We start from the raw sequence: 21,900 nt of genomic DNA, 5'->3' as shown, positions 1-21,900 counted from the left end.
GAAAACAGTCTGGCCTCCTGACAAGACATGGAACAAGTGCACCTCCCTTCCCTCCTCCTCCTCCCCCGTCCTTGCTCCTCCCTCTCTCCCTCCCCTCCTCCTCTCTCTCCCTTCCCTCCTTCCCTCTCTCTCCCTCCTCCCTCCTCCTCCCTCTCTCCCTCCTCCTCCCTCCTTCCCTCCTCCTCTCCTCCTTCCCTCCGTCTCTCCCTCCTCTTTCTCTCCCTCCTCCCTCCTCCTCCCTCCTCCTCTCTCTCTTCAGTATTCATGGTCAGGGGTTGTGGACTCGCCTCTTTTTAAAGCTCTTCCACTTCTTCTTCTGCTTCAGTCTGCGCACGAAACTTCAGCTGAAACAACTACCGGACTGTGAATTCGTGTGCGCGCGTGTGTATGTATGTGTATGTGTGTTTGAGTGTGCGCGCGCGCAGGGGAAGCACCGGACCGTCCGGCGGAACACCGGCCCCGCTCTGCCCGGCTCTGCCCCGCTCCTCCCGGCTGTAGATGATGTTTAAAAGCCGGTGAGTGTCCTGGACACAGACTGAGCCGGATTATCCTGTGAGCGCAGACCGACCCCCCACCCCCCCACCCCTTCTGTTCTGCGGACCCCGGACCCTCACCCCCCACCCCCCCCCCACCCCACCCCCTCTGTTCTACTAGAGTTTTTTTTTTTTTTATGTCGGAACTCAGCTCCGCTCCGGCCATGCTCGTGCGTCTGCGTCTGTGCGTCTTGGTGACATTCGCGTGGAGGCTGTGCGTGTGCGCGGGCTCGTTCGTGCCGTGCGAGCCGTGCGACCAGAAGGCTCTGTCCATGTGCCCCCCGGTGCCGGTGGGCTGTCAGCTGGTCAAGGAGCCCGGCTGCGGCTGCTGCCTGACCTGCGCCCTGGCGGAGGGGCAGCCGTGCGGGGTCTACACGGGCACGTGCGCCCAGGGCCTCCGGTGTCTGCCCCGGAGCGGCGAGGAGAAGCCCCTGCACGCGCTCCTGCACGGGAGGGGGCTGTGCACCAACGAGAAGGGATACAAGCACGCGCATCCGAACCGAGGTAAGAACCGAACCCAACCGACCCGAACCGACCGACCGACTGACCGACCGGTGCACGAGGAGCCCAGACAACAACAACAACAACAACAACAACAAACACACATATATTAAACAGGAGAATGTGAAACTGTAGAGCACAGACATCCCATAATAAACACAGATGAGCACACCTGGATCTGACAAACGAACCCGGGTTCCGTTTGGTCCACTTCAGTCTGGGTTCGGGTTCAACTGGACCCACACACAGGTAGAACCGAAGGGGATGATGGGACAGAGCCGGCGGACACGCGCATCCAGCCCGGGACGGGGTCTGTGCGCGTGCGCTCCAGCCGAACCAGGGGATTGGGGGGTGGGTTCTGTTAATTCACTGGGGTGGGGGTTCTGTTCATATACTGGGTGGGGGTTCTGTTTATATACTGGGGTAGGGACTCTGTTAATATACTGGGGTGGGGGTTCTCTTCATACACTGGGGTGGGGGTTCTGTTCATATACTGGGGTGGGGGTTCTGTTCATATACTGGGTGGGGGTTCTCTTCATACATTGGGGTGGTGGTTCTGTTAATACACTGGGGTGGGGGTTCTCTTCATATACTGGGTGGGGGTTCTCTTCATACACTGGGGTGGGGGTTCTGTTCATATACTGGGTGGGGGTTCTGTTAATACACTGGGGTGGGGGTTCTGTTCATATACTGGGTGGGGGTTCTGTTGATATACTGGGGTGGGGGTTCTGTTGATATACTGGGATAGGGATTCTGTTAATACACTGGGGTGGGGGTTCTGTTGATATATTGGCGTGGGGGTTCTGTTAATATACTGGGTGGGGGTTCTGTTAATACACTGGGGTGGGGGTTTTGTTCATATACTGGATGGGGGTTCTGTTCATACACTGGGGTGGGGGTTCTGTTCATATACTGGGTGGGGGTTCTGTTTATATACTGGGGTAGGGATTCTGTTAATATACTGGGGTGGGGGTTCTGTTAATACACTGGGGTGGGAGTTCTGTTGATATACTGGGTGGGGGGTTCTGTTAATACACTGGGGTGGGGGTTCTGTTGATATATTGGCGTGGGGGTTCTGTTAATATACTGGGTGGGGGGTTCTGTTGATATACTGGGGTGGGGGTTTTGTTAATACACTGGGGTGGGGGTTCTGTTAATATACTGGGTGGGGGTTCTGTTCATATACTGGGTGAAGGTTCTGTTCATACACTGGGGTGGGGGTTCTGTTCATATACTGGGTGGAGGTTCTCTTCATACACTGGGGTGGGGGTTCTGTTCATATACTGGGTGGGGGTTCTGTTAATATACTGGGTGGGGGTTCTGTTCATACACTGGGGTGGGGGTTCTGTTCATATACTGGGTGGGGGTTCTGTTAATATACTGGGGTGGGGGTTCTGTTCATATACTGGGTGGGGGTTCTGTTAATATACTGGGGTGGGGGTTCTGTTCATATACTGGGTGGGGGGTTCTGTTCATATACTGGGGTGGGGGTTCTGTTCATATACTGGGTGGAGGGTTCTGTTCATATACTGGGTGGGGGGTTCTGTTCATATACTGGGGTGGGGGTTCTGTTCATACACTGGGGTGGGGGTTCTTTTCATATACTGGGTGGGGGTTCTGTTAATATACTGGGGTGGGGGTTCTGTTCATATACTGGGTGGGGGGTTCTGTTCATATACTGGGGTGGGGGTTCTGTTCATATACTGGGGTGGGGGTTCTGTTAATATACTGGGGTGGGGGTTCTGTTCATACACTGGGGTGGGGGTTCTGTTCATATACTGGGGTGGGGGTTCTGTTCATATACTGGGTGGGGTTCTGTTAATATACTGGGGTGGGGGTTCTGTTCATACACTGGGGTGGGGGTTCTGTTCATATACTGGGGTGGGGGTTCTGTTCATATACTGGGTGGGGGTTCTGTTAATATACTGGGTGGGGGTTCTGTTCATATACTGGGTGGGGGTTCTGTTAATATACTGGGGTGGGGGTTCTGTTCATATACTGGGGTGGGGGTTCTGTTCATATACTGGGTGGGGGTTCTGTTAATATACTGGGGTGGGGGTTCTGTTCATATACTGGGTGGGGGGTTCTGTTCATATACTGGGGTGGGGGTTCTGTTAATATACTGGGGTGGGGGTTCTGTTCATACACTGGGGTGGGGGTTCTGTTCATATACTGGGTGGGGGTTCTGTTAATATACTGGGGTGGGGGTTCTGTTCATATACTGGGTGGGGGGTTCTGTTCATATACTGGGTGGGGGTTCTGTTAATATACTGGGGTGGGGGTTCTGTTCATATACTGGGTGGAGGGTTCTGTTCATATACTGGGTGGAGGGTTCTGTCCATATACTGGGGTGGGGGTTCTGTTCATATACTGGGTGGGGGTTCTGTTCATATACTGGGGTGGGGGTTCTGTTAATATACTGGGGTGGGGGTTCTGTTCATACACTGGGGTGGGGGTTCTGTTCATATACTGGGTGGGGGTTCTGTTAATATACTGGGGTGGGGGTTCTGTTCATATACTGGGTGGGGGGTTCTGTTCATATACTGGGTGGGGGTTCTGTTAATATACTGGGGTGGGGGTTCTGTTCATATACTGGGTGGAGGGTTCTGTCCATATACTGGGGTGGGGGTTCTGTTCATATACTGGGTGGGGGTTCTGTTAATATACTGGGGTGGGGGGTTCTGTTCATATACTGGGTGGGGGTTCTGTTAATATACTGGGGTGGGGGTTCTGTTCATATACTGGGTGGGGGTTCTGTTAATATACTGGGGTGGGGGTTCTGTTCATATACTGGGTGGGGGGTTCTGTTCATATACTGGGTGGAGGGTTCTGTTCATATACTGGGTGGAGGGTTCTGTCCATATACTGGGGTGGGGGTTCTGTTCATATACTGGGGTGGGGGTTCGTCTGTGTGTGTGTGTGTGAGTAAGTGGATTTAGAGTTACTCTGCAGGAGACCCCAGAGGGGCGGAGTTAGGAGTTGGATTACAACTAAATCTGTATGAGGGAACAGACACAGAACAGACACAGAACATACAAAGAAAAGACACAGAACAGTCAAAGGACACAGAACAGACACATAGAATAGACACACAGAACAGTCACAGAACAGACATAGAACAGACACATAGAACAGTCACAGAACAGAAATAGAATTGACACATAGAACAGTCACAGAACAGACACAGAACAGACATAGAACAGACAGATAGAACAGTCACAGAACAGACAAAGAACAGTCACAGAATAGACACAGAAAAGACATAGAACAGACACACAACAGACATAGAACAGACACATAGAACAGTCACAGAACAGACACAGAACAGTCACAGAATAGACACAGAAAAGACATAGAACAGACACACAACAGACATAGAAGAGACACATAGAACAGAAACAGAGAGGACACATAGAACAGACACAGAACAGACACATAGAACAGACACATAGAACAAACACAGATCAGACACTCAGAACTGACACACAGAACAGACATAGAACAGAAAAACAGAAAAGACACAAATCAGACACACAGAACAGACACAAAGAACAGACACAGAACAGACACATAGAACAGACAAAGAACAGACACAGAACTGAAACATAGAACAGACATAGAACACACAGAGCAGACACAGAACAGACATAGAACAGACACATAGCAAAGACATATAGAACGGACACAGAACAGAAACATAGAAGAGACACATAGAAAAGACACAGAACAAATACACAGAACAGACATAGAAAAGATACATAGAACAGACACAGAACAGACACAGAAAACACACAGAACAGACACACAGAACAGACACATAGAACAGACACAGATCAGACACATAGAACAGACAAACAGAACAGACACAGAAAAGAAAGAGAACAGACACAGAACAGACATAGAGCAGACACATAGCACAGACATATAGAATGGACAGAGAACAGAAACATAAAAGAGACACATAGAAAAGACACAGAACAAACACACAGAACAGACACATAGAACAGACATATAGAACGGACAGAGAACAGAAACATAAAAGAGACACATAGAAAAGACACAGAACAAACACACAGAACAGACACATAGAACAGACATAGAACAGACACATAGCACAGACAAACAGAACAGACACACAGAACAGACACAGAGCAGACATAGAAAAGATACATAGAACAGGCACAGAACAGACACATAGAACAGACACAGATCAGACACATAGAACAGACAAACAGAACAGACACACAGAACAGACACAGAAAAGATACATAGAACAGGCAAACAGAACAGACACATAGAACAGACACAGATCAGACACATAGAACAGATGAACAGAACAGACACAGAAAAGAAAGAGAACAGACACAGAACAGACATAGAACAGACATATAGGAGGAGTCACCCCCCCCCCCCCCCCACACACACACACACACACACACACACAGTAGACCACAGTAGTTCCAGTCTGATAAACATGAACAGGGAATCCCCAACAGTGGAACAGAGGAACCTCTGCCATCTGACCCTCCTGTTCTCCCTTCTTCTGCTCATGGAAAACCCTAATCCTGGCGTTCACTCAGTCTCCTGTGTTCCTTTAACTCTAGTTCCTCTTCTCCTCAGTTCCTGTCCCTGTGTTCGTTTAACTCTAGTTCCTCAGTTCCTGTCCCAGTGTTCCTTTAACTCTAGTTCCTCTTCTCCTCAGTTCCTGTCCCAGTGTTCCTTTAACTCTAGTTCCTCTTCTCCTCAGTTCCTGTCCCAGTGTTCCTTTAACTCTAGTTCCTCTTCTCCTCAGTTCCTGTCCCAGTGTTCCTTTAACTCTAGTTCCTCAGTTCCTGTCCCAGTGTTCCTTTAACTCTAGTTCCTCTTCTCCTCAGTTCCTGTCCCAGCGTTCCTTTAACTCTAGGTCCTCTTCTCCTCAGTTCCTGTCCCAGTGTTCCTTTAACTCTAGTTCCTCTTCTCCTCAGTTCCTGTCCCTGTGTTCCTTTAACTCTAGTTCCTCAGTTCCTGTCCCAGTGTTCGTTTAACTCTAGTTCCTCTTCTCCTCAGTTCCTGTCCCAGTGTTCCTTTAACTCTAGTTCCTCTTCTCCTCAGTTCCTGTCCCAGTGTTCCTTTAACTCTAGTTCCTCTTCTCCTCAGTTCCTGTCCCAGTGTTCCTTTAACTCTAGTTCCTCTTCTCCTCAGTTCCTGTCCCCGTGTTCCTTTAACTCTAGTTCCTCTTCTCCTCAGTTCCTGTCCCAGTGTTCCTTTAACTCTAGTTCCTCTTCTCCTCAGTTCCTGTCCCAGTGTTCCTTTAACTCTAGTTCCTCAGTTCCTGTCCCAGTGTTCCTTTAACTCTAGTCCCTCTTCTCCTCAGTTCCTGTCCCAGCGTTCCTTTAACTCTAGGTCCTCTTCTCCTCAGTTCCTGTCCCAGTGTTCCTTTAACTCTAGTTCCTCTTCTCCTCAGTTCCTGTCCCTGTGTTCGTTTAACTCTAGTTCCTCAGTTCCTGTCCCAGTGTTCGTTTAACTCTAGTTCCTCTTCTCCTCAGTTCCTGTCCCAGTGTTCCTTTAACTCTAGTTCCTCTTCTCCTCAGTTCCTGTCCCAGTGTTCCTTTAACTCTAGTTCCTCTTCTCCTCAGTTCCTGTCCCAGTGTTCGTTTAACTCTAGTTCCTCTTCTCCTCAGTTCCTGTCCCAGTGTTCGTTTAACTCTAGTTCCTCTTCTCCTCAGTTCCTGTCCCAGTGTTCCTTTAACTCTAGTTCCTCTTCTCCTCAGTTCCTGTCCCAGTGTTCCTTTAACTCTAGTTCCTCTTCTCCTCAGTTCCTGTCCCAGTGTTCCTTTAACTCTAGTTCCTCTTCTCCTCAGTTCCTGTCCCAGTGTTCGTTTAACTCTAGTTCCTCTTCTCCTCAGTTCCTGTCCCAGTGTTCGTTTAACTCTAGTTCCTCTTCTCCTCAGTTCCTGTCCCAGTGTTCCTTTAACTCTAGTTCCTCTTCTCCTCAGTTCCTGTCCCAGTGTTCCTTTAACTCTAGTTCCTCTTCTCCTCAGTTCCTGTCCCAGCGTTCCTTTAACTCTAGTTCCTCTTCTCCTCAGTTCCTGTCCCAGTGTTCCTTTAACTCTAGTTCCTCTTCTCCTCAGTTCCTGTCCCAGTGTTCCTTTAACTCTAGTTCCTCTTCTCCTCAGTTCCTGTCCCAGCGTTCCTTTAACTCTAGTTCCTCTTCTCCTCAGTTCCTGTCCCAGTGTTCCTTTAACTCTAGTTCCTCAGTTCCTGTCCCAGTGTTCCTTTAACTCTAGTTCCTCTTCTCCTCAGTTCCTGTCCCAGCGTTCCTTTAACTCTAGGTCCTCTTCTCCTCAGTTCCTGTCCCAGTGTTCCTTTAACTCTAGTTCCTCTTCTCCTCAGTTCCTGTCCCTGTGTTCGTTTAACTCTAGTTCCTCAGTTCCTGTCCCAGTGTTCGTTTAACTCTAGTTCCTCTTCTCCTCAGTTCCTGTCCCAGTGTTCCTTTAACTCTAGTTCCTCTTCTCCTCAGTTCCTGTCCCAGTGTTCCTTTAACTCTAGTTCCTCTTCTCCTCAGTTCCTGTCCCAGTGTTCGTTTAACTCTAGTTCCTCTTCTCCTCAGTTCCTGTCCCAGTGTTCGTTTAACTCTAGTTCCTCAGTTCCTGTCCCAGTGTTCCTTTAACTCTAGTTCCTCTTCTCCTCAGTTCCTGTCCCAGTGTTCCTTTAACTCTAGTTCCTCTTCTCCTCAGTTCCTGTCCCTGTGTTCCTTTAACTCTAGTTCCTCAGTTCCTGTCCCAGTGTTCCTTTAACTCTAGTTCCTCTTCTCCTCAGTTCCTGTCCCAGTGTTCCTTTAACTCTAGTTCCTCTTCTCCTCAGTTCCTGTCCCAGTGTTCCTTTAACTCTAGTTCCTCTTCTCCTCAGTTCCTGTCCCAGTGTTCCTTTAACTCTAGTTCCTCTTCTCCTCAGTTCCTGTCCCAGTGTTCCTTTAACTCTAGTTCCTCTTCTCCTCAGTTCCTGTCCCAGCGTTCCTTTAACTCTAGTTCCTCTTCTCCTCAGTTCCTGTCCCAGTGTTCCTTTAACTCTAGTTCCTCAGTTCCTGTCCCAGTGTTCCTTTAACTCTAGTTCCTCTTCTCCTCAGTTCCTGTCCCAGCGTTCCTTTAACTCTAGGTCCTCTTCTCCTCAGTTCCTGTCCCAGTGTTCCTTTAACTCTAGTTCCTCTTCTCCTCAGTTCCTGTCCCTGTGTTCGTTTAACTCTAGTTCCTCAGTTCCTGTCCCAGTGTTCGTTTAACTCTAGTTCCTCTTCTCCTCAGTTCCTGTCCCAGTGTTCGTTTAACTCTAGTTCCTCTTCTCCTCAGTTCCTGTCCCAGTGTTCGTTTAACTCTAGTTCCTCTTCTCCTCAGTTCCTGTCCCAGTGTTCCTTTAACTCTAGTTCCTCTTCTCCTCAGTTCCTGTCCCAGTGTTCCTTTAACTCTAGTTCCTCTTCTCCTCAGTTCCTGTCCCAGTGTTCCTTTAACTCTAGTTCCTCTTCTCCTCAGTTCCTGTCCCAGTGTTCGTTTAACTCTAGTTCCTCTTCTCCTCAGTTCCTGTCCCAGTGTTCGTTTAACTCTAGTTCCTCTTCTCCTCAGTTCCTGTCCCAGTGTTCCTTTAACTCTAGTTCCTCTTCTCCTCAGTTCCTGTCCCAGTGTTCCTTTAACTCTAGTTCCTCTTCTCCTCAGTTCCTGTCCCAGCGTTCCTTTAACTCTAGTTCCTCTTCTCCTCAGTTCCTGTCCCAGTGTTCCTTTAACTCTAGTTCCTCAGTTCCTGTCCCAGTGTTCCTTTAACTCTAGTTCCTCTTCTCCTCAGTTCCTGTCCCAGCGTTCCTTTAACTCTAGGTCCTCTTCTCCTCAGTTCCTGTCCCAGTGTTCCTTTAACTCTAGTTCCTCTTCTCCTCAGTTCCTGTCCCTGTGTTCGTTTAACTCTAGTTCCTCAGTTCCTGTCCCAGTGTTCGTTTAACTCTAGTTCCTCTTCTCCTCAGTTCCTGTCCCAGTGTTCCTTTAACTCTAGTTCCTCTTCTCCTCAGTTCCTGTCCCAGTGTTCCTTTAACTCTAGTTCCTCTTCTCCTCAGTTCCTGTCCCAGTGTTCGTTTAACTCTAGTTCCTCAGTTCCTGTCCCAGTGTTCCTTTAACTCTAGTTCCTCAGTTCCTGTCCCAGTGTTCGTTTAACTCTAGTTCCTCTTCTCCTCAGTTCCTGTCCCAGTGTTCCTTTAACTCTAGTTCCTCAGTTCCTGTCCCAGTGTTCGTTTAACTCTAGTTCCTCTTCTCCTCAGTTCCTGTCCCAGTGTTCCTTTAACTCTAGTTCCTCTTCTCCTCAGTTCCTGTCCCAGCGTTCCTTTAACTCTAGTTCCTCTTCTCCTCAGTTCCTGTCCCAGCGTTCCTTTAACTCTAGTTCCTCTTCTCCTCAGTTCCTGTCCCAGTGTTCCTTTAACTCTAGTTCCTCTTCTCCTCAGTTCCTGTCCCAGCGTTCCTTTAACTCTAGTTCCTCTTCTCCTCAGTTCCTGTCCCAGTGTTCCTTTAACTCTAGTTCCTCTTCTCCTCAGTTCCTGTCCCAGTGTTCCTTTAACTCTAGTTCCTCTTCTCCTCAGTTCCTGTCCCAGTGTTCCTTTAACTCTAGTTCCTCTTCTCCTCAGTTCCTGTCCCAGTGTTCCTTTAACTCTAGTTCCTCTTCTCCTCAGTTCCTTTCCCAGTGTTCCTTTAACTCTAGTTCCTCTTCTCCTCAGTTCCTGTCCCAGTGTTCCTTTAACTCTAGTTCCTCTTCTCCTCAGTTCCTGTCCCAGCGTTCCTTTAACTCTAGTTCCTCTTCTCCTCAGTTCCTGTCCCAGCGTTCCTTTAACTCTAGTTCCTCTTCTCCTCAGTTCCTGTCCCAGTGTTCCTTTAACTCTAGTTCCTCTTCTCCTCAGTTCCTGTCCCAGTGTTCGTTTAACTCTAGTTCCTCTTCTCCTCAGTTCCTGTCCCAGTGTTCCTTTAACTCTAGTTCCTCAGTTCCTGTCCCAGTGTTCCTTTAACTCTAGTTCCTCTTCTCCTCAGTTCCTGTCCCAGTGTTCCTTTAACTCTAGTTCCTCAGTTCCTGTCCCAGTGTTCCTTTAACTCTAGTTCCTCTTCTCCTCAGTTCCTGTCCCTGTGTTCGTTTAACTCTAGTTCCTCAGTTCCTGTCCCAGTGTTCGTTTAACTCTAGTTCCTCTTCTCCTCAGTTCCTGTCCCAGTGTTCCTTTAACTCTAGTTCCTCTTCTCCTCAGTTCCTGTCCCAGTGTTCCTTTAACTCTAGTTCCTCTTCTCCTCAGTTCCTGTCCCAGCGTTCCTTTAACTCTAGTTCCTCTTCTCCTCAGTTCCTGTCCCAGTGTTCCTTTAACTCTAGTTCCTCTTCTCCTCAGTTCCTGTCCCAGTGTTCCTTTAACTCTAGTTCCTCAGTTCCTGTCCCAGTGTTCCTTTAACTCTAGTTCCTCTTCTCCTCAGTTCCTGTCCCAGCGTTCCTTTAACTCTAGTTCCTCTTCTCCTCAGTTCCTGTCCCAGTGTTCGTTTAACTCTAGTTCCTCAGTTCCTGTCCCAGTGTTCCTTTAACTCTAGTTCCTCAGTTCCTGTCCCAGTGTTCGTTTAACTCTAGTTCCTCTTCTCCTCAGTTCCTTACCCAGTGTTCCTTTAACTCTAGTTCCTCAGTTCCTGTCCCAGTGTTCGTTTAACTCTAGTTCCTCTTCTCCTCAGTTCCTGTCCCAGTGTTCCTTTAACTCTAGTTCCTCTTCTCCTCAGTTCCTGTCCCAGCGTTCCTTTAACTCTAGTTCCTCTTCTCCTCAGTTCCTGTCCCAGCGTTCCTTTAACTCTAGTTCCTCTTCTCCTCAGTTCCTGTCCCAGTGTTCCTTTAACTCTAGTTCCTCTTCTCCTCAGTTCCTGTCCCAGTGTTCCTTTAACTCTAGTTCCTCTTCTCCTCAGTTCCTGTCCCAGTGTTCCTTTAACTCTAGTTCCTCTTCTCCTCAGTTCCTGTCCCAGTGTTCCTTTAACTCTAGTTCCTCTTCTCCTCAGTTCCTTTCCCAGTGTTCCTTTAACTCTAGTTCCTCTTCTCCTCAGTTCCTGTCCCAGTGTTCCTTTAACTCTAGTTCCTCTTCTCCTCAGTTCCTGTCCCAGCGTTCCTTTAACTCTAGTTCCTCTTCTCCTCAGTTCCTGTCCCAGCGTTCCTTTAACTCTAGTTCCTCTTCTCCTCAGTTCCTGTCCCAGTGTTCCTTTAACTCTAGTTCCTCTTCTCCTCAGTTCCTGTCCCAGTGTTCGTTTAACTCTAGTTCCTCTTCTCCTCAGTTCCTGTCCCAGTGTTCCTTTAACTCTAGTTCCTCAGTTCCTGTCCCAGTGTTCCTTTAACTCTAGTTCCTCTTCTCCTCAGTTCCTGTCCCAGTGTTCCTTTAACTCTAGTTCCTCAGTTCCTGTCCCAGTGTTCCTTTAACTCTAGTTCCTCTTCTCCTCAGTTCCTGTCCCTGTGTTCGTTTAACTCTAGTTCCTCAGTTCCTGTCCCAGTGTTCGTTTAACTCTAGTTCCTCTTCTCCTCAGTTCCTGTCCCAGTGTTCCTTTAACTCTAGTTCCTCTTCTCCTCAGTTCCTGTCCCAGTGTTCCTTTAACTCTAGTTCCTCTTCTCCTCAGTTCCTGTCCCAGCGTTCCTTTAACTCTAGTTCCTCTTCTCCTCAGTTCCTGTCCCAGTGTTCCTTTAACTCTAGTTCCTCTTCTCCTCAGTTCCTGTCCCAGTGTTCCTTTAACTCTAGTTCCTCAGTTCCTGTCCCAGTGTTCCTTTAACTCTAGTTCCTCTTCTCCTCAGTTCCTGTCCCAGCGTTCCTTTAACTCTAGTTCCTCTTCTCCTCAGTTCCTGTCCCAGTGTTCGTTTAACTCTAGTTCCTCAGTTCCTGTCCCAGTGTTCCTTTAACTCTAGTTCCTCAGTTCCTGTCCCAGTGTTCGTTTAACTCTAGTTCCTCTTCTCCTCAGTTCCTTACCCAGTGTTCCTTTAACTCTAGTTCCTCAGTTCCTGTCCCAGTGTTCGTTTAAACTCTAGTTCCTCTTCTCCTCAGTTCCTGTCCCAGTGTTCCTTTAACTCTAGTTCCTCTTCTCCTCAGTTCCTGTCCCAGCGTTCCTTTAACTCTAGTTCCTCTTCTCCTCAGTTCCTGTCCCAGCGTTCCTTTAACTCTAGTTCCTCTTCTCCTCAGTTCCTGTCCCAGTGTTCCTTTAACTCTAGTTCCTCTTCTCCTCAGTTCCTGTCCCAGCGTTCCTTTAACTCTAGTTCCTCTTCTCCTCAGTTCCTGTCCCAGTGTTCCTTTAACTCTAGTTCCTCTTCTCCTCAGTTCCTTTCCCAGTGTTCCTTTAACTCTAGTTCCTCTTCTCCTCAGTTCCTGTCCCAGTGTTCCTTTAACTCTAGTTCCTCTTCTCCTCAGTTCCTGTCCCAGTGTTCCTTTAACTCTAGTTCCTCTTCTCCTCAGTTCCTGTCCCAGTGTTCCTTTAACTCTAGTTCCTCTTCTCCTCAGTTCCTGTCCCAGTGTTCCTTTAACTCTAGGTCCTCTTCTCCAGTGTGAACCTGGGGCGGGTTCAGATTCTGGGGCTCAGGGGTGGAACTGCTGCCAGTAGATCTGACTTCATGTTCCGTGAAAGGAGTCTATGTTCTAACAGAGCGTCCTCTGCCAAGAAACTAAAGATGATTAGGGAGCACTTCCAGATCATAATACTCACACATGCTCAGAAACAGTGTTCACCCCATTAGCATAGCAACAGTTAGCATGATGTTTGCACTGACTGCTTTAAAATCAACCATGGGTTAAAAATCATTTCGTCGTCTCTGCCTTAGAGAGAATCTGAACGTGTGAAATGTCCAGTTACAAGTGGAAGTAAAAATGGAGTCTTAGGTTTCAGAAGAGTTTGAAAACAATAATAATCCATTTTATTTGTAATGCACTTTACATTTTTATCTACAAACCTCAAAGTCCTCCAGGCAGGGTACAAGACATATGATTAAAAGGGAAGTCAGAGAATAAAAATAGAAAGACAGATAAAAACAGTTTAAACAATAAAGACCGTTCAAACAGGTGCAGCATGCACAGATGTGGGCAGGGCATGGATCTGCTGTCCTGAATGAAAAGGTCTTCAGACCCTTTTTAAAAGTGTTCTCAGTCTGAGGGGTTCAGAGGTGGTCAGGGTTCGGAGGTGGTCAGGGTTCGGAGGTAGTCAGGGTTCGGAGGTGGTCAGGGTTTGGAGGTAGTCAGGGTTCGGAGGTGGTCAGGGTTCGGAGGTGGTCAGTGTTCGGAGGTAGTCAGGGTTCGGAGGTGGTCAGGGTTCGGAGGTAGTCAGGGTTCGGAGGTGGTCAGGGTTCGGAGGTGGTCAGGGTTCGGAGGTAATCAGGGTTCGGAGGTAGTCAGGGTTCGGAGGTGGTCAGGGTTCGGAGGTAATCAGGGTTCGGAGGTAGTCAGGGTTCAGAGGTGGTCAGGGTTCGGAGGTAGTCAGGGTTCAGAGGTGGTCAGGGTTCGGAGGTAGTCAGGGTTCGGAGGTAGTCAGGGTTTGGAGGTAGTCAGGGTTCGGAGGTAATCAGGGTTCGGAGGTAGTCAGGGTTCAGAGGTGGTCAGGGTTCGGAGGTAGTCAGGGTTCAGAGGTGGTCAGGGTTCGGAGGTGGTCAGGGTTCGGAGGTAGTCAGGGTTCAGAGGTAGTCAGGGTTCGGAGGTGGTCGGGCAGGGTGCTCCACAGACGGAGAGCAGCGGTGACCCCGCCCTGTCACCCATGGTCCTCAGCTCTGTCCTGGGGGGCACAGACAGTGCGATTGGCCTGACTGGGTTCTGGAGGTGGTTGGGGGGGTGAGGAGTTCAGTGAGGTAAGGGGGGGGCTTCACCATGGAGACAGGGTCTTCTGTTGGATGTGGAGGTGAACAGGAGCCAGTGGAGTGAGTGAAGGGAAGCAGGGATGTGTTAGGGATCTGACCCTAACCCTACCCTATCTGTGTTGGAGGTGCTGGAGCCTCTGGAGGCTCCTGCCACCGATCCCCATGAGGAGTGTCCTACAGTAGTCCAGCCTGGAGGAGACAAAGGCCTGGACAAGCTTCTGTGCAGCAGGGAGGGGCAGGGAGGGGTGGAGTTTGGTGATGTCGCAGAGGTGGAAAAAGGAATTTTTACAGATTTGGCTGATGTGTTTGTTCATTGTAAGCTGGGGGTCAAGTCCGACCCCCAGGTTAGTGACGGTGGGACAGAGGGGGATGTTGTGGCTGGAGAAAGTTATGGGGGAGATGGGGGAGGAGTGGAACTGCCGGGGGGGTGGAGCTGATGGGGTGGGGTGGAGCTGATGGGTGGGGCTGATCTGAATGAGTTCAGTTTTGGTACTGTTGAGCTGCAGGAAGTTTTGTCTCATCCACATCTTTATCTCCTCCAGGCAGGTGGTCAGGTGTGTTAGACTGGCAGGGTTAGGGTTAGGGGCGAGGGTAAGGCTAGGGGGTTAGGGTTAGGGGGTTAGGGTTAGGGGGTTAGGGTAGGGTTAAGGTGTCAAACCTGCCATTGTTCTCTGTTGCAGTAGGTAAGGGTTAGGGTTAGGACTTAGGGCGTTAGTCTTAGGGCTAGGGTTAGTTTTAGGGTTAGTCTTAGGGCTAGGGTTAGTTTTAGGGGTAGTCTCAGGGTTAGGGTTTAGGGCATGGCTGTTCTCTGTCCCAGTAGGTAAGAACCTCTCTTCCAGCTGATGGTGTTCCCTCCTTAATGTTTGACAGTCTTTCCTTCAGAACCTGACCCTGACCCTAACCCCCTAACCCCCTAACCATGACCCCTATCCCTGACCCTAACCCTGTGCGTCTAGTTCCTGGTTGTGGTCACATGACCCTTCCAAATCCCATGTTCTCTTGTAAACTGGGTCTGTTTGGATCATGTTACACAAATGTGCAGTTTGGTCATGTTCATTTTCAGAGTGTGTTGAAGTGTTAACGCCAAACTCACAGTGTAAACCTCTAAACTCACAGTGTTAACTTATAAACTCACAGTGTAAACCTCAAACTCACAGTGTAAACCTCTAAACTCACAGTGTTAACTTATAAACTCACAGTGTAAACCTCTAAACTCACAGTGTTAACTTCTAAACTCAGTGTAAACCTCCAAACTCACAGTGTTAACCTCCAAACTCACAGTGTTAACCCTAAAGTCATAGTGTTAACCCCAAACTCACAGTGTTAACCCCCAAACTCACAGTGTTAACGCCAAACTCACAGTGTAAACCTCTAAACTCACAGTGTTAACTTATAAACTCACAGTGTAAACCTCAAACTCACAGTGTAAACCTCTAAACTCACAGTGTTAACTTATAAACTCACAGTGTAAACCTCTAAACTCACAGTGTTAACTTCTAAACTCAGTGTAAACCTCCAAACTCACAGTGTTAACCTCCAAACTCACAGTGTTAACCCCATCTCACAGTGTTAACCTCTAAACTCACAGTGTTAACCCCAAACTCACAGTGTAAACCTCTAAACTCAGTGTTAACTTCTAAACTCACAGTGTTAACTTCTAAACTCACAGTGTTAATCCCAAACTCACAGTGTAAACCTCTAAACTCACATTGTAACCTCTAAACTCATAGTGTTAACTTCTAAACTCACAATATAAACCTCCAAACTCACTGTAAACCTCCAAACTCACAGTGTTAACCCCAAACTCATAGTGTTAACCTCCAAACTCACAGTGTTAACCCCAAACTCACAGTGTTAACCCCAAACTCACAGTGTAAACCTCTAAACTCACATTGTTAACCTCTAAACTCACAGTGTTAACTTCTAAACTCACAGTGTTAACCCCTAAACTCACAGTGTAAACCTCTAAACTCACAGTGTTAACCCCAAACTCATAGTGTTAACCCCAAACTCACAGTGTTAACCCCCAAACTCACAGTGTTAACCTCCAAACTCACAGTGTTCACTTATAAACTCACAGTGTTAACCTCCAAACTCACAGTGTTAACTTCCAAACTCATAGTGTTAACCTCCAAACTCACAGTGTTAACCCCAAACTCACAGTGTTAACCCCCAAACTCACAGTGTTAACCTCCAAACTCACAGTGTTAACCTCCAAACTCACAGTGTTAACCTCCAAACTCATAGTGTTAACCCCAAACTCATAGTGTTAACCTCTAAACTCAGTGTTAACCTTCAAACTCACAGTGTTAACCCCAAACTCACAGTGTAAACCTCTAAACTCACATTGTTAACCTCTAAACTCACAGTGTTAACTTCTAAACTCACAGTGTTAACCCCTAAACTCACAGTGTAAACCTCTAAACTCACAGTGTTAACCCCAAACCAATGCTGATGTCAGTTTTAGACCTGCTCTCATGTTTCTGTTTGAGCTGTGTTGACGTTCTCCTGCACTTCCTAGAACACTGGTCTGCGTCCAGAACAGCTGGTTCTGCTTCTGGGGAGTTGGACGGCGGTCCCACCCAGTAATTGTGTTGTGGTGTGGGTGACCCAGAAGGAGGTTGGATCCATGAGGCTGGTTCCAAACCCAAACCCAGATCAAACCTCAGATCAACAGTAGGACTGGACAGTAGAAAGGCTGTGACAGCGGGCTTCGCACATGCTCAGTTTGAACCTGGACTGGACAGTAGAAAGGCTGTGACAGCGGGCTTTGCACATGCTCAGTTTGAACCTGGACTGGACAGTAGCAAGGCTGTGACAGCGGGCTTCGCACATGCTCAGTTTGAACCTGGACTGGACAGTAGAAAGGCTGTGACAGCGGGCTTCGCACATGCTCAGTTTGAACCTGGACTGGACAGTAGAAAGGCTGTGACAGCGGGCTTCGCACATGCTCAGTTTGAACCTGGACTGGACAGTAGAAAGGCTGTGACAGCGGGCTTCGCACATGCTCAGTTTGAACCTGGACTGGACAGTAGAAAGGCTGTGACAGCGGGCTTCGCACATGCTCAGTTTGAACCTGGACTGGACAGTAGAAAGGCTGTGACAGCGGGCTTCGCACATGCTCAGTTTGAACCTGGACTGGACAGTAGAAAGGCTGTGACAGCGGGCTTCGCACATGCTCAGTTTGAACCTGGACTGGACAGTAGAAAGGCTGTGACAGCGGGCTTCGCACATGCTCAGTTTGAACCTGGACTGGACAGTAGAAAGGCTGTGACAGCGGGCTTCGCACATGCTCAGTTTGAAGCTGGTCTTTGTGTTTGGTGGAAGCTGCAGACGCTGTAAACACTGGGCTCCGTTTCGTCCTCTCAAAGGCCTGTTTTAAACGTTACAATCCTTGAATTGTTCTAGTTTCTATTTATACCGTGCACTGAGAAAAGCAGGAAACTTTCTGATGGCACAGAACACATTCAGGTCCACGGGAACAGAAGTTTCCTGCACATTCAGGAGCTGATTCAGAGGCTGCACAAAAACAGGAAATAAAAACTGAACACAAGTCAGTTTCAGTTCAGTCTGAAGCCTGGTCTGTTAACTGGGACTGGACTGGATCAGCTTCTTTTTTGACACAAATTGATTTGTTTTTGATCAGGTATTAATTTGCTATACAATGTTGCAAATGAACGTCAGTTTGAGGGGGCATTTATTCTTTTTGATTTAATTTCCTTGGTCAGGATCTGTCCAGTCAGTCCAGCTGTGATTTACAAGGAGGACAATGAACACTGAACAAACTAGAACTGAAACGTTCTGAAACTGATGAAGGATGAAAGAGCTGCAGCATCTGAAACTGACCACAATGAACATTTGACACACAAACAGAACCACAGAGAAACAGAACCACACAGAAACAGAACCACACATGAACAGAACCACACAGAAACAGAACCACACAGAAACAGAACCACACATGAACAGAACCACACAGAAACAGAACCACACATGAACAGAACCACACATGAACAGAACCACACAGAAACAGAACCACACAGAAACAGAACCACACATGAACAGAACCACACAGGAACAGAACCACACAGAAACAGAACCACACATGAACAGAACCACACAGAAACAGAACCACAGAGAAACAGAACCACACATGAACAGAACCACACATGAACAGAACCACACAGAAACAGAACCACACATGAACAGAACCACACATGAACAGAACCACACAGAAACAGAACCACACATGAACAGAACCACACAGAAACAGAACCACACATGAACAGAACCACACAGAAACAGAACCACAGAGAAACAGAACCACACATGAACAGAACCACACATGAACAGAACCACACAGAAACAGAACCACACAGAAACAGAACCACACATGAACAGAACCACACAGAAACAGAACCACACAGAAACAGAACCACACATGAACAGAACCACACAGAAACAGAACCACACAGAAACAGAACCACACATGAACAGAACCACACAGAAACAGAACCACACATGAACAGAACCACACAGAAACAGAACCACACAGAAACAGAACCACACATGAACAGAACCACAGAGAAACAGAACCACACATGAACAGAACCACACAGAAACAGAACCACACAGAAACAGAACCACACATGAACAGAACCACACAGAAACAGAACCACACAGAAACAGAACCACACATGAACAGAACCACACAGAAACAGAACCACAGAGAAACAGAACCACACATGAACAGAACCACACATGAACAGAACCACACAGAAACAGAACCACACATGAACAGAACCACACAGAAACAGAACCACACATGAACAGAACCACACAGAAACAGAACCACACAGAAACAGAACCACACATGAACAGAACCACACAGAAACAGAACCACAGAGAAACAGAACCACACATGAACAGAACCACACATGAACAGAACCACACAGAAACAGAACCACACATGAACAGAACCACACAGAAACAGAACCACACAGAAACAGAACCACACATGAACAGAACCACACATGAACAGAACCACACAGAAACAGAACCACACAGAAACAGAACCACACATGAACAGAACCACACAGAAACAGAACCACACATGAACAGAACCACACAGAAACAGAACCACACATGAACAGAACCACACAGAAACAGAACCACACAGAAACAGAACCACACATGAACAGAACCACACAGAAACAGAACCACACATGAACAGAACCACACAGAAACAGAACCACACATGAACAGAACCACACAGAAACAGAACCACACAGAAACAGAACCACACATGAACAGAACCACACAGAAACAGAACCACACATGAACAGAACCACACAGAAACAGAACCACAGTGCTTCAGTTTCAGACTCACTTTGTCGTTTGTCGTTTACGATTGTCTCTCTAAACTCACCATATATGTTTTTATTAGTAAATTTCGTTTTGTTTTATCAATTACTAGAAATTTCAGGCGACCCCATTTGAATTCCAGGCGACCCCACGTGGGGTCCAGACCCCAAGGTTGAAAACCACTGCTTTAACTCATGTGTTCTTCAGGCCATCTGCTCTGCTCAAAGTCCACAACAGGATGACTGAGGAACGTATACAAATAAAACCATCATCACTATATGAAAATGCAAATGGACATTTGTGCTCTGGACCTGGACTGGACCTGGACTGGACCTGGACTCTGGACCTGGACTGGACCTGGACTGGACCTGGACTCTGGACCTGGACTGGACCTGGACCTGGACCTGGACCTGGACTCTGGACCTGGACCTGGACCTGGACCTGGACTCTGGACCTGGACCTGGACTGGACCTGGACTGGACCTGGACTCTGGACCTGGACTGGACCTGGACTGGACCTGGACTCTGGACCTGGACTGGACCTGGACCTGGACTCTGGACCTGGACTGGACCTGGACTGGACCTGGACTGGACCTGGACCTGGACCTGGACTCTGGACCTGGACCTGGACTCTGGACCTGGACCTGGACTGGACCTGGACTGGACCTGGACTCTGGACCTGGACTGGACCTGGACTGGACCTGGACTCTGGACCTGGACTGGACCTGGACCTGGACTGGACTTGGACTGGACCTGGACTGGACCTGGACCTGGACCTGGACCTGGACCTGGACCTGGACTGGACCTGGACTCTGGACCCGGACTGGACCTGGACTCTGGACCTGGACTGGACCTGGACTCTGGACTGGACCTGGACTCTGGACTCTGGACCTGGACCTGGACTGGACCTGGACTGTACCTGGACTCTGGACCTGGACTGGACCTGGACCTGGACCTGGACTCTGGACCTGGACCTGGACCTGGACTCTGGACCTGGACTGGACCTGGACTCTGGACCTGGACTGGACCTGGACTCTGGACCTGGACTGGACCTGGACCTGGACTCTGGACCTGGACCTGGACTGGACCTGGACTGGACCTGGACTCTGGACCTGGACTGGACCTGGACCTGGACTCTGGACTGGACCTGGACTCTGGACTGGACCTGGACTGGACCTGGACCTGGACTGGACCTGGACCTGGACCTGGACTCTGGACTAGACCTGGACTGGACCTGGACCTGGACTGGACCTGGACCTGGACTCTGGACTGGACCTGGACTGGACCTGGACTGGACCTGGACTCTGGACTGGACCTGGACTGGACCTGGAGCTGGACCTGGACTGGACCTGGACCTGGACCTGGACTGGACCTGGACTGGACCTGGACTCTGGACCTGGCCTGTTCCCTCCTCCTTCTGTGCTCCAGATCCTTCAGGGTCATCAGGCTGTGCTCTTCAAATATTGATGGGAGTCGGTGTCAGACTGGATGGTTTACCCTCTGCCTCAGGCTCACTTACCCCCTCTGTGACCACATCCTGCCCCTGACTGAGGTTAAAGCTGCTGCAGACTTTTGTCACCAGTTTTTCTTCAGATCTGTCCATCCTCAGTTTCATTCGTCTGTTCGTCTGTCTGTTATTCCTCCGCTGAATCTCTTGCATTACAGTGAACAGTTTCAAAGCTCCGTCCACCACAAACAAACCCATCGGCTCACATGTGCTCACAGCTCTTCTGTGTCTGTGTTCATATTAAATCAGTCTCAGTGAATCCAAAGGAACTTTGTGTTGGTAAATGACAGTTGTTCAAATGGACAGGATTTCAGTTCTGTTCAACATGTTGATGCTCATATGAACTATGTTTTCAGCTCCAAAATGAACCATTTCAGCACAATTAATGCTATATTTTCATGTCACAAATGGACAAGTTCTATTTGAACTGAACTGAGCTGAAAAACAAATCTTCTCTTCTTTTAGATTCCCCAGTTTTTCTTCCCAGATTCTCTCCTCCATATCACATGTTTTATTTGTACAGGTTCAATCTGGAGTATGGTGCTGATCCATCCTGCTTCTGTTCCACCAATACATACATGAAGAATGGCACACAGCACTGTTTACATCAACACTTTTACAATAAGAAGCATTTTTAGACACAAAGAACAATTCTAGATTGTTCTTTCCTCTTTAGTCTGATGCTAAACTATCCAATAAATAATAGTGCTCCTAGTTTTTGCACAGGGATCATTAGTGTAAACGCTGACATGGCTGCAGAGCATCAGTATGATGGGATCCACAACAACCATGTCACATCCGTCCACTGACACATTTAGTGTTTTTGTGTCAGCTGGGATTGTTTTAGATCCACAATACCAACATTTATGAAGAAGAGCACAATTAGCAATAGGAAGTCTAGAAGTTTATTCCTAATAAAGTACTGGGACTGACCAGAGCATCATGGGTAATGTCACGTCCGTCCACCAGCAAAAGTTTTCACATCCACGTGCTATTCCAAATCCAATATTTATGAAAATAGAGCTTCCACTGTCAGAGAATATCAGTAGTCTGTGCACAAATGGATGAGCATTATTTACACACACTTCTAGGACTGTAGGACAACTGGTTTTATATATAAACGGACACTCATTTGAGCCCTGAAGGACATTTGAGCCAACACGTG

The 21,900-nt window shown here is 48.2% G+C and overlaps 1 protein-coding gene across 1 annotated transcript in view; it reads left to right on the top strand.

Annotated features, from left to right (window-relative positions):
* The first annotated feature begins 340 nt into the window (after positions 1 to 340).
* The window catches only part of igfbp5b (insulin-like growth factor binding protein 5b), a 50,985-nt gene continuing 29,425 nt past the window's right edge, over positions 341 to 21,900 (top strand). Inside the window, exon 1 of the mRNA XM_030125736.1 lies at positions 341 to 1,037. Within this exon, the coding sequence (XP_029981596.1) occupies positions 671 to 1,037 (367 nt within the window). The 5' untranslated portion in view covers positions 341 to 670. The remainder of the gene's footprint in view (positions 1,038 to 21,900) is intronic.

Source organism: Sphaeramia orbicularis, chromosome 21 (assembly GCF_902148855.1).
Source record: "Sphaeramia orbicularis chromosome 21, fSphaOr1.1, whole genome shotgun sequence".
NCBI lineage: Eukaryota > Metazoa > Chordata > Actinopteri > Kurtiformes > Apogonidae > Sphaeramia > Sphaeramia orbicularis.
This window is presented reverse-complemented; position numbering and strand designations above follow the sequence as displayed.